This window comes from Mesoplodon mirus, assembly GCF_964341445.2.
Source record: "Mesoplodon mirus genome assembly, chromosome: 8".
NCBI classification, from domain to species: Eukaryota; Metazoa; Chordata; class Mammalia; order Artiodactyla; family Ziphiidae; genus Mesoplodon; species Mesoplodon mirus.
The window spans coordinates 51,175,915-51,193,488 of record NC_138984.1 but is presented as its reverse complement, the minus strand read 5'-3'; the positions used below and the strand labels follow the sequence as shown (position 1 = coordinate 51,193,488).

The window sequence follows — 17,574 nt, the reverse complement described above, 5'->3', positions numbered from 1 at the left end:
TAGCACATCACTTTTATAAAATTAGTGAGCAAAATAAAACAACATATTTTTTCCTTTCATTTATTCTTGTTTGTTTTTTAATTTTTATTCTATATTGGAGTATAGTTGATTAACAATGTTGTGTTAGTTTCAGGTGTACAGCAAAGTGATTCAGTTATACATATACATGTATAAGTTCTTTTTCAAATTCTTTTCCCATTTAGGTTATTACAGAGTACTGAGCAGAGTTCCCTGTGCTATACAGTAGGTCCTTGTTGGTTATCTATTTTGTTTTATTTTATTTTATTTTTGGCCGCCCCACACAGACTGTGGGATCTTAATTGCCCGACCAGGGATTGAACCTGTGCCCTCTGCGGTGAAAGCACAGAGTCCTAACCACTGGACCGCTCGGGAATTCCCTATCTATTTTATTTTATTTTTTATTTTTTTATTTTTTTGACTTAAACATCCAGCTTATTTATTTATTTATTTATTTAGATGTTGGGGGTAGGAGTTTATTAATTAATCAATTTATTTTTGCTGTTTTGGGTCTTCATTTCTGTGTGAGGGCTTTCTCTAGTTGTGGCAAGCGGGGGCCACTCTTCATCGCGGTGCGCGGGCCTCTCACTATTGCGGCCTCTCGTTGCGGAGCACAGGCTCCAGACGTGCAGGCTCAGTACTTGTGGCTCACGGGCCTACCCGCTCTGCGCATGTGGGATCCTCCCAGACCAGGGCTCGAACCCGTGTCCCCTGCATTAGCAGGCAGACTCTCAACCACTGCGCCACCAGGGAAGCCCCTCCCTATCTATTTAAAATATAGCAGTGTGTACATGTCAATCCCAAATTCCCAGTCTATCCCTCCACCCCCACCCTTTCCCCCCGGTTACCATAAATTTGTTCTCTAAGCCTGTTTCTTTTAAATAAGTTCATTTTTATCATTTTTTTGATTCCTCATATAAGCGGTATCATATGATACTTGTCTTTCTCTGATTTACTTCGCTTAGTATGGTAATCTTCAGGTCCATCCATGTTGCTGCAAATTGTGAAATAACATTTTCACACACACATATATAGAATATGTGTGTGATATTTGAATACGCTCTAAAGAAAGGTAGCAAAGTAGGGGGAGGAGGACAGCAGGGACGGCACAGGGAGGAACACACAAGATTCTGCAGTGTGGTGAGTTCACGGGTGTTTATTATTAGCCTTCATTATTTAATACCTTTTGCATGTATTAATATATAATAAAACAGCAAGTATGAGTTACATACACTTTAATGTAAAATTGTGCCTATATAACACAAACTTTTAAAAAATGGCCTAGAGATGGTAGAAAATATGTTTTGAGAATTGAGTTTCACGCAACTAAGGCCGGAAATCTACATTGGAAAGCGGCACCATCTGTTTCTTCAGGCCAACTTTTCCAGGTGGTACTTGGAAAAACTGACGGATGACAGAGCACTGGGTAAACTCACACTATTATGAAATCGTGAGTAAAATAACTTGTGCTTCTATAAAACTCAAGCACCAAAAAATCAGGAGGCTCACAAGGTGAGCAGAAGAATTCCCAGAACCGCAGCTTCCACATTGTTTCATCACCCTACCAGTAAAAACCCTCTCGGAGATGTTGCGTCTTCGAAAAGACTGTTTTCCTATTCCAAAATGGCGGCTCCGGCGCCAGAACTTAGGTATAGCGCATGTCCGGAAGTTACGCAACCCCATAAAGTAGCGCGCCCCTATCCGTGGGGAGAATTTCCGCCATTTTTGAAAATCGGGGAGGTGCAGGGCCAAGTGTCGCCGCTGCTGCGATGGCAGCGTTTGCTGTGGAACCCCAGGTGCCCACGTTAGGTGAGTAAAAAACTGCTTTTCCTCCCTAGCACTGCAGTGCACACTGTAATCTTGGAAGCGGGCAAGCCTGAAACGCAGTAGTCATAGGGCTCTCGTCTGCTAATTTCAGCCGCAGAGGGGCAGCCTCTGGCTCGCACCCAACTTCTTAGTCCGCCCCCTACTCGAGGAGTCTATACCCAGCCGCTACCAAGGCGGCTCCGGGAAAATGCGGGCCCCGAGGAGGGCGAAGAAACGGCGGTCTTGTGGTGACTAAGCTGTTTTGTGCCCCCATACGCCGGAGCCAGACCTATCCATACCTGGGACTCCGCCAGCGCGGGAGACGTGATGCTAGGTTCCGGCATCCGGGGAAGCGTTGGTGGGAAGGAACTCACCTGTGAACACCTGGCTGGGCAGTGCCCTGGAGTGTGGTTACCTTTCACCGCTGTTTGGTCACCTAGGCTTCTAGTTCCTGTTTGATTCCTTCCTTCTCCCGGGCTTTGCAGAAGAAATCTGTTTTTAATGGAAGCTTGAATCGTGCGACATTTAATTAACCAGGTGATACAGCCATTGAGATATTAGCCTTAATAGGAAGCCAGGAGTTCGCTCGATTCCCCCCGCCTTTATCTTGGGAAAATGACTAAGTGTTGTAGGAGGTCTTTTCCTCTAATCGGTCACGTCATGATTTTTTAAAAAAAAATTCATTACCATTATTTAATGGGGGGGGGCATTGCTGAGATGTGTTGTCTTCAGAAAATCTTGCCAAGTTAGCAGGATGTCGATTTTTGTGTGTGTGTGTGTCTGCTGAGTTTTGGGATTTGTGAGAACCGTTGAATATCTTAGAACAGAAAATAAATCGTCTACTGTCATAGAGGTGTATTTGAAAGTTCGCTTACAACTTCATGAGTTTGAAAGGAGAGCAAGCAGGATATGTATCTGTAGAATGAGTTTTATTAGAGTAGAAGGATATATAATGCTTGCCATGTTTTGTGCAAAATAAGTTTGAGAATAGAGTAACTTGTTTTAGCATTAGTTATAAAAAACTAAATGCATAATATCAACAGAGATACTCAGCTACATTTAAAGTTGGTCTAAGTATTATGTCTTGTATTATTTTAGAGGTCAAAAAACTTTTCATTTTCAGTTAAAAAGTTTTCTACTCAACAAAAACATTTTGGAGTGTATGTTTTTTGGGGTTACAAATATGAATAAACCTCTGGTCAGAAATCTGACATTAGTTGTATTAATTGTTCAAGTCCACATATTGCAGATATTCCAGACGAGGAATAAACATTTTCCCAGCACCTAATGGTACAGTAAAACTAATGGTTACTTCAACAAACAATGCTAGCTGAGTAAGACACCGTACTTAACATGTTACGAGTACAGGACTGAAGTGGAATTTAAGACTTGCCAGATCCATTGGTATAGCTCTCTAAGTGAAAGAGTTGGGTGGTAAGTGACAGTTGAGTTAAGAGCCCTTTGTGCCCTCCTCACTCTGCTGCTTTCTACTGTATCACAATATACATTCGGATGTGTCAGAAATTTTCTTGACTTTATTATTACTATACTTGCCATATATGTATTTTTTTTTCTTTTGGGGCTGGGAGAGTGAAGGTAGTTGGTGGTACCTAAAGCTTTGTAATACATTTATTACTATGGGTTTATAAATATATGGTCATAATATGCTTTTGTTTAGACTTTTGGTTTGATTTTAGTGGTATGTTCTTTGGAAATATGTAATAGTACTGTGGTAACATCATAACTAGCACTTCGAAATAATTACAATGTAATATAGCTCTTCACGCCTTATTTCAGTATTTGCTTTATTCTTTTCCTGAATTTCTTTTCCTTTTTTATGTGTTTGCATTGTTAATATCTAGGTCTACTATGATTAGAAATAAGAGGAAGAGTAAATAATTGACAGCATTTGGATAGCAAGAAACACATTTTTGAGGCTGTTTAGAAGTTAAGCAATAGTTAATAAAGGTAATATAAATAACATACCAAATGTTTGACCTTTCTGAGTACCATGAATCACATTCAGCCTTGTCATATAGTTGAAAAATTAAATTTTCATAAGCAGAAATTGTAAATTCTACATGTACACATCAGTCCCTCAGGTTTGGCTATTGTAAGATACTATTAGAATAATAATAAATAATATTTGGTGAATACTTACTGTATATTAGGCACTTGAGATAAGTGCTTTACTTGCTATAAGTCTAATCAAAGCTCTGTGGGTGGGTACTACAGTTATGTCCATTTTGCTGAGACTGGAACCGAGGTCTCTTGACTCCAGAGCCCGTGTTTTCCTTACTGGGCTATTTTGTTCTGAAATTAGAGGAAGTTATAGCTTCCTTATTTTCATAGTTGGAATAATAATAATACTTACCCTATAAATTGTGAAAAAAAATTTTGAATTGATGATTGTGAAGTATCAGTTCTTAAGTTGGTTTTATGTTGGGGAGACTTTTATTGGTTTTCCTAACTTTAAAATGAATGGTTTTAAAAATGACCCAAAACATAACCTTTCCAAATCTTTTCAATATCATTCTTAATTGGTATGCTAATCATCACATTATTTCATATGTGCTTTAATGTGTGCATGATTACACTTTTATTACAAAAATGACTGACAGTTGTATATGGGGAAAGAAAAACGGGACATACAGCACGCTAAACCTGTTGTGTTTGATTTGCTTAGACTTTGTGTAGCTAGTGCACCTTGTTCTTGTTTTCGGTTGTTACATAGTAGAAGCTGATCCAGAAATGGAAAGAAGTTATTCTTTATGTATTAGGGTTTTTTTTTTTTTTAGATAATAAGCTAAAATTTTAAAATTTAAAAGTAGGTGTTGATTCTTAAATCTGTGAAGTAATGTAAACAAAAACAGCTGTCAAATATTATTTGGTTAATACAAAATGTTTCACATTTTTCTAGAAATAATTTTTATTGGTTTTTAAAATAATAAAATTAGCTATGGTTCTGTAATACTTAACAGTTTTGATTAAATTCTCAAAATTGTTTATGCTGCATTCTTGCATCTTTTTGTTAGATATTGTTACATTAAAGTCCTTTCTTTGTATTTTTTTATTTTCTGATTCATTTAGGATCTGAACCAATGATGCTGGGTTCACCCACGTCTCCAAAGCCAGGGGTTAATGCCCAGTTCCTACCTGGATTTTTAATGGGGGATTTGCCAGCTCCAGTGACTCCACAACCTCGATCAATTAGTGGCCCTTCAGTAGGAGTAATGGAAATGAGATCACCTTTACTTGCAGGTAGGTAAATTGCTTAAAATAGTTTTATAGTACTATCAATACATGTACAAGAATTTTTAAAAGGGTAGTGGTGCAGCGTTCACCCTCAAACCACATTAATTTAAAAAAATTAAGCAGTGTCTCTATTTTTTATTTTAAGATTATTGGAATAGAGGTGTAAGCAATATGTTACTATAATTCCAAGAACCACTCACTAAAAATATGTATACTACATTTTATTCAATCTAAGATGCCATTGATTGTAAAACTCACCATTATTATTTATTTATTTTTTTGGTGGTACGCGGGCCTCTCACTGTTGTGGCCTCCCGTTGCGGAGCACAGGCTCCGGACGCGCAGGCTCAGTGGCCATGGCTCACGGGCCCAGCTGCTCCGCGGCATGTGGGATCTTCCCGGACCGGGGCAAGAACCCGTGTCCCCTGCATCGGCAGGCGGTCTCTCAAACACTGCGCCACCAGGGAAGCCCAAACTCACCATTATTTTAAGTACCACTAAGAAAGAAAAACACTAAATATGATACAACACCATTTGCCAATTTTTGTAAATTATCCCTGTTTCAGAGATGTTAAAGTGTGTGTGGGTGGGGGGAGGGGAATATGGTCGTTTAACTTCAGCTGAATTCAATTTAAATAATTCATCTTAAATATAATAATAGCAAATAGTCAAAAGAAGTGTAATTTGAAAATCTGTAGATATGAATTCTACTTCTAGTCATAGTGAATTAAGAGTCTCACTTATAGAGTGTTTAGTGAAAGGACTTACTCCACAAACTATGATTTGCAGTTGCAGCACAAAATGTTATGTAAATAGAACATATCTTTTACAGGACTCTTTTAGCAAACAAATATTGGAAAAGCTAACTTGGAAGTTTTGACTGTGAGTAGTGAGAGCTACAAAAATGGTTGAATTCCAAATGTGAGCTAATATCCTTTTAATAGATGTTTAAATGAACATTCTCCTTACTTTAATTGTCCTTAAGGTATTATTTTGGTTAAAGTGGTTTATTATCACTTTTTTTTTTTTTAGGATTGATCAGGGAGAATTATAAATTATATTTGAAGTGATTCACTTAAGAATGTTATTCTGGACAGATTTTTGTTTTTTACATATTTCAAGTGTATTATTTTATTACCGTAGCTACCATATATTGAGTGTTTATGAGTCAGGCAGTATGCTAAGCATTTTATATGTTATTCTCATTCTTTTATCAGTCTTAAAGGGTAGTTAGTAGTATCCTCCAAAAGAGGAAACTGAGGCTAAATGCAGTACAGAACTTGCTGAAGCTCACTGGCTAGTGACAGCAGGAGGTTAAAGCCCAGGTCAGTCTTCTTCTATAGCCTGTGCTGTAATCTAAATACCTTATGCTGTACTGTCTAGGCTCAGACATTAGTCTTGCAGAGGGCCTGGACTGCTTCGCTACTTGGCATTGTTGATTCTCTGACTTAACAAAGATCCCTTTGTATCCCCCAAAGTTGGTCCTTTTCCTGTATGTTTATTATGTACTTAAATATATTTCTACTGTGAGAAACATGAATAGGAATTTGACAGTCAAATTCCACATTAGGAGATCATATTCAAGTATATACAAACTGGAGCTATTCAAGTGAGAAATAGGATCAAATTTTGTATTGAAATGTTAAGCATCTTGTAGAGAAAACAAAAGTTGTATGTGTTTACTAAAAGCTAAAATTTCTGTTTACTTATTCTGGAATCTTTTATTCAAAGTGCAGTCTATGGATCACCAACATTGGCATCACTGGGAGCTTGTTAGAATTCATAGTCTCAGACTCCATCTCACATGATCTGAGACATAACCTGAATTTTAACAAGATGCCCAGGTGATTCTTCTGTGTATTAAGATTTGAGAAGTGCTGGGAAACAGGAATTTAAGTCATTATTTTAAAAATATTAATTTAAAAGATCTTACCAGAAAGTTGAAGGATTTCTTTATTTTCTCACCTGTTTATATTTTTTGTACATTGTTAGGTGGGTCACCACCACAGCCAGTTGTACCAGCTCATAAAGATAAAAGTGGAGCTCCACCAGTTAGAAGTATATATGATGACATTTCCAGCCCAGGACTTGGATCAACACCTTTAACTTCAAGAAGACAGGTGATACACATATCCTCATTCAGGACCATACATATCCTTATTTCATGTTTTTATGTGGTTATACAGGGAGGGTCAGTAATTTGAAGTGTTTGCCTGAGGTCTGTTTTAGTGTAACTCTATTGCACAGAATAAGCATTAGGGACAGTTATCCTAGAGTCTAATTAAATTGTGTTTATCATGAAATGTACTTAAAAATGTAATAGAACTTAGATAATTTTCTCATATAGATAATTCTGTGGTTTTTAAAGGTGTGCCTATTCACCTGTCCATGCCCCCAACCTCCTTAATAAACATGTAGAAATGGGGCTTCCCTGGTGGCGCAGTGGTTGAGATTCCGCCTGCCGATGCAGGGGACATGGGTTCTTGCCCCGGTCTGGGAAGATCCCACATGCCGCGGAGCGGCTGGGCCCGTGAGCCATGGCCGCTGAGCCTGCGCGTCCGGAGCCTGTGCTCCGCAACAGGAGAGGCCACAACAGTGAGAGGCCTGCATACTGCCAAAAAACCACAAAAAACCAAAAAACAAACCAAAAAAAACCCATGTAGAAATGATTACCATTTAAATTGTTCATTGTTTAAAAAGTTCAATATTTATACATAATTTTGTGAAAGAACAAGTGAAGATTCAGGGTTTATCAGATCTAAGGCACCTTGTAATGATTTGAGGTCTTTATTTTAGGGATGGTTTTATTAATATAAGACCAATATCCTTTCAGAGCTGTGTTCACTGAAAACGCTTCCTCCTGCATGTTTATGAGCTGATGGTTTAGTGTGTTCCTGGTGTTGATGTTCTGATGGTGATGTTAAGTTTCGGTTGGTGTAGATGTAGGTGTTCTGATGGTGTTATTTTCAGTCAGATTATACCAGGTAGAGATTCTCTGTTTTAATGGTACTGATAGCACAAAAAAGTATGTAATACTTATGAAGTACCTACAGTGCACATGGCCTGATCTTATAACTTCTCATGTATTGTTTCATTTAATCCTCACAAGGAATCTGTGAGGTAGCTCTTAGGAGCTTTATTTTATCATTGAGGAAACTAGGACACCGAAAGCCTAAGTAATTTGTCAAGGGTAAGGCAGCTAGTCCAGCAGAGCCAGATTTTAAACCTAGCAATCTTGAATCTAGAGCCAGTGTTTACAAGAGCAATGTTCTGCTAATACATACTGCTGTGATTACTCTTGACTGTCAGTTGAAAGGTAGTGTGGATATTTCTTTTAAGTAGGAAGTTTAGTAGCTTTTATAGTCAAAAGTTTTCTCTCCTATTACTATTATGCCTAGAAGGATATGTAAACAAAGTGTATCAGCTAAACTGGTAAGTTCTTTGTATAACAACATTTCTGCTGTTTGATTTGGAGAAATATTTTATGGCCTTTCCCTAAATCAAATATAGCATATTTGTTGGCAAGTTTAAGAAAAGTAGAAATATCTTTCAGTAAATTTTGATTATAGGCTTGATATGCATGGCATACTAGGCCTGTTTGTCAAGCAAGGCAAAATTAATTCATTGTGTTAAACAGATTACTTTCTTTTTCCAACACTTCTACACGTGCCCTCCTGTCGAGTGTAGTAGCTACTAGCCAAGTGTGGCTGTTGACACTTGAAATGTGGCTAGTCCTATACTGAATTGAGATATACATGCGTACTATAAAATTAACAACTGCTTGTGTGGCTTGTGTTATATGTGTACAGTGATGTTATAAACTTAAATATGTCCAGAATATTCTGGTCTGGAGTATTTTTCTAAAGGTTGATAGATAAATCTGCTGTTTAGTTTGATATGAGGATCTCTGGCTTATAAGTTTATGCCAGTTTTCATTACTTCTCTCAATATATGAAAAGATAGGTAGTTCATAGTTATTGCTATGTTCAAAATGTTTAAAAATCTTGTGGGTCATAATTTGTAGAGAAAGTTTTTGATTTGAAAGTTGGTAAGAATATTATTAAAGTCCAAATTAGTTTTGCCGCCAGACACTTCGGTCAACCTCTCTCTAATCAGGAAAGAAGTTATCATTAAGAATTGAACAATGCATTTTGTATCCCTCCTAACAATCTCTCAGCATTTGGTCTGGTTACTGGATAATAGCCAGATTTTAGATTTTCTTAGTTTAGTCAGAATCTGTTAAAAAATTTTTTTCTCTATATGTTTACTTCTAGAGAAAGAGTCTGTTTCTCATTCTGGATTAGATATTTCTGTTTTTGTTTATAGAAGGACTTTTAACTACTTTAATCTCTAATTTTCTCACATTTAAAGGAATTAGTCTTTGTTACTTTCTACTAGTAAAGGCAGAGATATGCTGTCTTTTACTGTGTAGACTGATTTGAATCTATAGTATTTCATGGTTTGTAAATGTCAATTTAGAAATATAGTTTTGCCATCTTTCTATTTTTCAATGTGAACTTGATGATTTGAGGAATCACCATTATCTCTGTCATTTCAAATACTGTATCTTAGGAACTAGAAACAAATAGCAGTGTTACTGTCTACTAAAAATAATGTCTTTTTACCTAATGCAAGTTTTCTTATATTAAACATATAATATGCTAACAAGTCTGGCATTTTAGATTAATACTGTTCAGCTTAAAAAAAGAAAACAACTTAGTACTCTTCACTTGTGAGCTAATAGGCATTTCCAATACCTGGTAGACATTCAGTTGTCTGTTGAATGTAGTTTTTCAACACTTATTGTGTTTGTGTTATGGTTAGAACTTTGCATTTTTACTTTAACACTTTCTTCTGTTTTCACATAGGCAAACATTTCAGTAATGCAGAGTCCTCTTGTCGGAGTTATGACAACTACTCCTGGAACAGGTAAGCAATGCCTTTTAACACCAATGACTATTCTTTACGCTTTGAATGAAGATAATATAAGACCTTTGTTGGTCATTGCCAAAATTTTGTCTTTTATATTTCAAACTTGGAGACTTTCTCAAATGTCAATAACTTCCTTCAGCAAGGAAATATTTATTTGTATATTATTCTTTTCTGAACTTATAGATAAGATGTGATATTTTACTGAAAAATATTAAAAATTTTAAAAATTATGTATTTAATAGTGTCTCCTGAATTGTTAAAAACTGTAATTTTTAAAAAGTAGTTGCAATTGAGAAGAAGAAGAATTCAGAGCCTGAATAATAAAGATGTTTTGAGAGATATTAGTGTGTAGCTATAAATCTAAATGTCATTGACTACAAACAGCCACTGATTATATCTCATTTTTCTTTAAGATTAATGGTTTTTTAATCACGGTTAGCATCATCATAAGCACAGCTCTTCTAACATATTTATATATTTATAATCTATCAAATATTCATTCAGTAAATATTTGAGCACGTAACCAAGTATCAGGCCTTGGGAAACTGAACAAAATAGATAATCTTTGCCTTTATGGAGCTTACATTTATTTATAGAATTCACATTTATAAGTAAAATAGTTTGTTAGAAGGTAATGTATTTTATGGAGGAAAATTAAACAGCAAAGGGAAGTAGGGAGTGAGGGCTTATATTAACTAAGGTAGTGTATTAGTTTTCTTTTGCTGCCATAACATATTACCACAAATTTAAAAGTGGCTTAAACAGTTCAGTGTACTGTTTTACAGTTCTGGAGGTGAGAAATCTGAAATGGGTCTCAGTGGGCTAAAATCAGGGCATTGGTAGGCTATCTTAATTTATGGAGGCTCTAGGGAAGAATCTGTTTTCTGCCTTTTCCATCTTCTAGAGGCTGCCCACATTTGTTTGTGGTCCCCTTCCTCCATCTTTAAAGCCAGCAACATTGTATCTCTGACCATTCTTCTGCAGTCAAGTCTCCCTCTCTCTCTTTTAAGGACTCTTGTGAATACTTGGAGCCCTTCTGGATAATCCAGGATAATCTCCCTATTTTAAGGTCAGCTGATTAGCAATCTTAACATCTGCAACGTTAATTCTCCTTTGCCATGTAATGTAACACTCCCAGGTTCCAGGGATAAGGACATGGACATCTTGGGGTGAGGGGAAGCATTATTCTGCTTACTACAAATAGTTATAGGAAAAGTAACATTTGCTTAAAAACATTTAGGGCAAGTTTTCTAAACAGAGGAGATAGCAAGTACAAAGGTACTGAGGTGGGATTGTGTCTGGGGTGTTCAAACAAGTATAAAGAAGTTACTGTGAAATGGAGTGAGTGAGGGGGCGAATAATAGGAGATGAGGTCAGAGAGGTAATGTGAGCTGATGCAACAAGGCTTTGTAGGTCATCATAACAGTCGGTCTTTACCCAGAAAAGGTGGAAAAAAATAGGATGAGGCTGGTCCTGTGATGTGAATAGACTTTGAAATAAGGAACAGAGTGGAAGCAAGGAGACCATACAGTTGGCTACTGCAGTAGTCCAGGTGAGAGATGGTGGTGGCTTAGACATAAAGGAAGGCAGGAAAGAAGGAAAGGAGGAACAACAGCAAAAACAGACGGAACAAAAGAAACAATAGCAAGACAGTAGGTTTAAATGAACCAAATGGACAATTACATAAAACGAAATGTGCTAAACACTCCTGTTTAAAGGCAAGATGGTAACAAAAGTAATATACAATGACAAGTTAGATCTTTTTATCCTCCAAATCTTGATTTCTTCAAGCAGTATGAGTCATCATGGCAGTGTTCTTAAAGTCTAGATTTCTGCTACTGGTTTGTTCAAGGCTATTTCTATTATGTTCCTCAAGTTTCTTCCAGCCTCCACCCACTGCCCTATTCGAAAGTCATTTCCACACTTTTAGGTATTTGTTACGGCAGCACCCCTTTTGGTACCAAAATCTGTATTAGTTTTAAATTGTTGCCATAACAAGTTACCACAAACTTAGTGGCTTAAAACAACACACATTTATTACATCATAGTTTCTAAAGGTCAGATGTCTGGGCACAGCTTGGTTCTTTGCTTTAGAGGTCAGGTGTTAGCAGGGCACTGTTCTTTTCTGGAAGCTCTGTGAATGAATCTGCATCCAGGTCGTTGGCCAAATTCAGTTCCATGTCGTTGTAGGAATGAGGTCTCTGTTTCTTTGCTGGCTGTCACCTGTAGGTTGTTTTCAGCTTCTAGAGGCTGCCCTTATTCCTTGGCTTATGGTTCCCCTTCTGTCTTCAAAGACAGCAATGGCAGATCAAGTCCTTTTCTATGATTTGAATCTCTCTGATCTCTCTCTTCTGTTGTATCTCTGATTTGACTTTTCTGCCATCTGCTGCTGTTAAGAGCTCATTTGATTACTTTGGACTCACTGGAATAATCCAGGGTAATTCTTTAAGATCAGCTGATAAATAACCTAATTCTGTCTGTAAAGTCCCTTCACAGCAATACCTGGATTAGAGTTTGATTGAATTACCAATCAATCAAACCAGGGGACAGAAGATTTGGGGTGATGTCTTTAGATTTCTGTCTGCCACATACATATAATGGTAAAAAATCTAGGATGTCACCTCTGTCTCAGTTACATACTTGAGGTGAAATGTTCTAGGGGAATTAGTTCAGGTTTTAACAATCCTAATTTGATCAAATAGGCAGATGACAGTGCTTTGTTATGTGATAATGCTTTGCTACGTGACTATTTGTTATAATATTGACTATTCGGTTGAGTCAGTAAGTGATCCCAGAGACATTGAAGATGCAAAAGCACATAATGTTAAGTAATGTATTTTATGCTTTAAAGGATCTCTTAGTTACCTGAAAAGCATGCATTGTAATATTCTGATTGCTGTCAAGTGGAAGAGTACAGGATTAAAGTTAATTAAACCTCCTTTTGTTAATTTATTTTTACTAATTCTGTAACTTCTATGAGGTTTTTGTAATTTTAGAAATCATATGTGAAAATATAAGAACTATGATAGGAAAAGATGCCTGTCATAAATTGGCCACTGGGAGCCACTGCTGCTTCTTATTTGAGTTTAAGGAATTTATGTAAAGTCTTAATGGGGCATAAGTGAAAAAGAATACTTTCTTTTTTTTAAGAATACTTTTGAAAAGATGTGATAGACATGAGTACTGTCATGCATGATCAATACCTAAAGAAGACGTGGAAAAAGGGAGTTGAGAAAATTGAGGTAGAAAATGAAGACTTTTCACTTAGAGCTATTTTTATTTTATTTTATTTATTATTTATTTATTTATTTATTCATTCATTCATTCATTTATTTATTTATGGCTGTGTTGGGTCTTCGTTTCTGTGCGAGGGCTTTCTCTAGTTGTGGCGATCGGGGGCCACTCACTGTCGCAGCCTCTCATGTTGCGGAGCACAAGCTCCAGACACGCAGGCTCAGTAGTTGTGGCTCACGGGCCTAGTTGCTCTGTGGCATGTGGGATCTTCCCAGACCAGGGCTCGAACCCGTGTCCCCTGCATTGGCAGGCAGATTCTCAACCACTGCACCACCAGGGAAGCCCTAGAGCTATTTTTTAAACTCTTATATTTAGTGTTAATAAGTGAAAATTTCTTGTATGATTTGTAAATTTTAACTTTCTGAGATTGACACCTTTTATAAAGAGACATCACAGGATTTAATGGCATGAGTTGCTACTTTATGCTTAGGTCTTTGTATCCAAAAGTGACTTTGGTTAGTTTATAATTCTGAAACTGAGGTTAAAAATCTCTTTTAGAATCTTATTTCTGGTGTAGAAAAATCTTGGTCATATAACAAAGTGGGAAATCTAGATTAAAGAATTTCAAAAACTTTTTTCAGCCATTATCGCCTCTGATAAACAATACGGAATGTTTGCCCTCTCTTTCCCCTTCCTCACCCCTCAATTTTCTTCTGCTGCGATTTAAATATTCCTCTACTTTTCATCCTATTTTTATTAAAAAAAAATTATTTTTATTTTTTTCTTTAGGTTTTTTTTAAATATCTTTACCGGAGTACAATTGCTTTACAATGTTGTGTTAGTTTCTGCTGTATAACAAAGTGAATCAGCTATACATATACATATATCCCCACATCCCTCCCTCTTGTGTCTCCCTCCCATCCTCCCTATCCCGCCCCTCTAGGTGGTCACAAAGCACCCAGCTGATCTCCCCATGTGATGCAGCTGCTTCCCACTGCTATCTATTTTACATTTGTTAGTGTATATATGTCAGTGCCAGTCTCTCACTTAATCCCAGCTTACCCTCCCCCACCCCCATGTCCTCAAATCCATTCTCTATGTCTGCATCTCTATTCCAGTCCTGCCCCTAGGTTCAGCGAAACATTTGTGTTTTTTTTTTTAAGATTCCATATATATGTGTTAACATACGGTATTTGTTTTTCTCTTTCTGACTTACTTCACTCTGTATGACAGACAGAGTCCATCTACCTCACTACAAATAACTCAATTTCGTTTCTTTTTATGGCTGAGTAATATTCCATTGTATATATGTGCCATATCTTCTTTATCCACTCATCTGTTGATGGACACTTAGGTTGCTTCCATGTCCTGGCTATTGTAAATAGTGCTTCAGTGAACATTGTGGTACATGTCTCTTTTTGAATTATGGTTTTCTCAAGGTGTATGCCCAGTAGTGGGATTGCTGGGGCATATGGTAGTTCTATTTTTAGTATTTTAAGGAACCTCCATACTGTTCTCCATAGTGGCTGTATCAATTTACATTCCCACCAACAGTGCAAGAGGGTTCCCTTTTCTCCATACCCTCTCCAGCATTTATTGTTTGCAGATTTTTTGATGATGGCCGTTCTGACTGGTGTGAGGTGTTACCTTACTGTAGTTTTGATTTGCATTTCTCTAGTGATTAGTGATGTTGAGCATCCTTTCATGTGTTTGTTGACAATCTGTATATTTACTTTGGAGAAAAGTCTATTTAGATTTTCTGCCCATCTGTGGACTGGGTTGTTTGTGTTTTTTTTTGATATTGAGCTTCATGAGCTGCTTGTATATTTTGGAGGTTTATCCTTTGTCAGTTGCTTCATTTGCAGATATTTTCTCCCATTCTGAGGGTTGTCTTTTCGTCTTCTTTTTGGTTTCCTTTGCTCTGCAAAAGCTTTTAAGTTTCATTAAGTCCCATTTGTTTATTTTTGTTTTTATTTTCATTTTTCTAAGAGCTGGGTCAAAAAGGATCTTGCTGTGATTTATGTCAAAGAGTGTTCTTCCTATGTTTTTCTCTAAGAGTTTTATGTGTCTGGCCTTACATTTAGGTCTTTAATCCATTTTGAGTTTATTTTTGTGTATGGTGTTAGGGAGTGTTCCAATTTCATTCTTTTACATGTAGCTGTCCAGTTTTCCCAGCACCACTTATTGAAGAGGCTGTCTTTTCTCCATTGTATATTCTTGCCTCCTTTATCAAAGATAAGGTGACCATATGTGGGTGGGTTTATCTCTGGGCTTTCTATCCTGTTCCATTGATCTATATTTCTGTTTTTGTGCCAGTACCATACTGCTTGATTACTGTAGCTTTGTAGTATAGTCTGAAGTCAGGGAGCCTGATTTCTCCTGCTCTGTTTTTCTCTCTCAAGATTTCTTTGGCTATTCAGGGTCTTTTGTGTTTCCATACAGATTGTGAAATTTTTTGTTCTAGTTCTGTAAAAAATACCATTGGTAATTTGATAGGGATTGCCTTGAATCTGTAGATTGCCTTGGGTAGTATAGTCATTTTCACAATGTTGATTCTTCTAATCCAAGAACATGGTATATCTCTCCATCTGTTGGTATCATCTTTAATTTCTTTCGTCAGTGTTTTATAGATTTCTGCATACAGGTCTTTTGTCTCCTTACGGAGGGTTATTCCTAGGTATTTTGTTCTTTTTCTTGCAATGGTAAATGGGAGTGTTTCCTTAATTTCTCTTTCAGATTTTTCATGATTAGTGTATAGGAATGTAAGAGATTTCTGTGCATTGATTTTGTATCCTGCAACTTTACCAAATTCATTGATTAGCTCTAGTAGTTTTAGTAGCATCTTTAGGATTCTCTATGTATAGTATCATGTCACATGCAAACAGTGACAGCTTTACTTCTCTTCTCATTTGGACTCCTTTTATTTCTTTTTCTTCTCTGATTGCTGTGGCTAAAACCTCCAAAACTATGTTGAATAACAGGGGTGAGACTGGACATCCTTGTCTTGTTCCTGATTTTACAGGAAATGGTTTCAGTTTTTCACCATTGAGAACCTTGCTGGCTGTGGGTCTGTCATATATGGCCTTTATTATGTTGAGGTAAGTACTCTATGTGCCTAGTTTCTGGAGAGTTTTTATCATAAATGGGTGTTGAATTTTGTCAAAAGCTTTTTCTGCATCTATTGAGATTATCATATGGCTTTTATCTTTCAGTTTGTTAATATGGTGTATCACATTGATTGATTAACGTATATTGAAGAATGCTTGCATTCCTAGGATAAACTCCACTTGATCATGGTGTATGATCTTTTTAATGTGCTGTTGGATTCTGTTTGCTAGTATTTTGTTGAGGATTTTTGCATCTGTGTTCATCAGTGATATTGGTCTGTAGTGGTTTTGGTATCAGGGTGATGGTGGCCTCATAGAATGAGTTTGGGAGTGTTCCTCCTTCTGCTATATTTTTAAGAGTTTCAGAAGGATAAGTGTTAGCTCTTCTCTAAATGTGTGATAGAATTTGCCTGTGAAGCCATCTGGTCCTGGCCTTTTGTTTGTGGGAAGATTTTTAATCAGTTTCCATTTCAGTGCTTGTGATTGGTCTGTTTATATTTTCTATTTCTTCCAGGTTCAGTCTTGGAAGGTTGTGCTTTTCTAAGAATTTGTCCATTTCTTCCAGGTTGTCCATTTTATTGGCATAGAGTTGCTTGTAATCTCTCAAGATCCTTTGTATTTCTGCAGTGTCAGTTGTTACTTCTACTTTTTCATTTCTAATTCTGTTGAATCTATTTGTGTCTTCTCTTTTTTTTTTCTTGATGAGTCTGGCTAGTGGTTTATCAATTTTGTGTATCTTCTCAAAGAACCAGCTTTTAGTTTTATTGATCTTTGCTATTGTTTCCTTCATTTCTTTTTCATTTATTTCTGATCTGATATTTATGATTTCTTTCCTCCTGCTGACTTTGAGGTTTTTTTTGTTCTTCTTCCTCTAATTGCTGTAAGTGTAAGGTTAGGTTGTTTATATGAGATGTTTGTTTCTTGAGGTAGGATTGTATTGCTGTAAACTTCCCTTTTAGAACTGCTTTTGCTGCATCCCATAGGTTTTGGGTCATCGTGTTTTCATTGTCATTTGTTTCTAGGTATTTTTTGATTTCCTCTTTGATTTCTTCAGTGATCTCTTGGTTATTAAGTAGTGTATTGTTTAGTCTCCATGAGTTTGTATCTTTTACAGTTTTTTCCTGTAACTGATATCTAGTCTCATAGCATTGTGGTTGGAAAAGATACTTGATACGATTTCAATTTTCTTGAATTTACCTAGGCTTGATTTGTGACCCAAGAT

General features: G+C 36.7%; 1 protein-coding gene across 2 annotated transcripts in view; it reads left to right on the top strand.

Annotated features, from left to right (window-relative positions):
- Positions 1-1,735: 1,735 nt before the first annotated feature.
- Positions 1,736-17,574, top strand: part of NUP35 (nucleoporin 35) — a 36,420-nt gene continuing 20,581 nt past the window's right edge. The window contains exons 1-4 of one of the 2 annotated variants that reach the window (XM_082631097.1): positions 1,736-1,827; positions 4,915-5,085; positions 7,072-7,199; positions 9,948-10,008. In XM_082631097.1, coding sequence (XP_082487223.1) covers positions 1,788-1,827; positions 4,915-5,085; positions 7,072-7,199; positions 9,948-10,008 — 400 coding nt within the window. In that variant the 5' untranslated portion in view covers positions 1,736-1,787. Of the gene's footprint in view, positions 1,828-3,709; positions 3,793-4,914; positions 5,086-7,071; positions 7,200-9,947; positions 10,009-17,574 lie in introns of those variants that run through there. The other variant, XM_082631098.1, reaches the window with a different exon arrangement.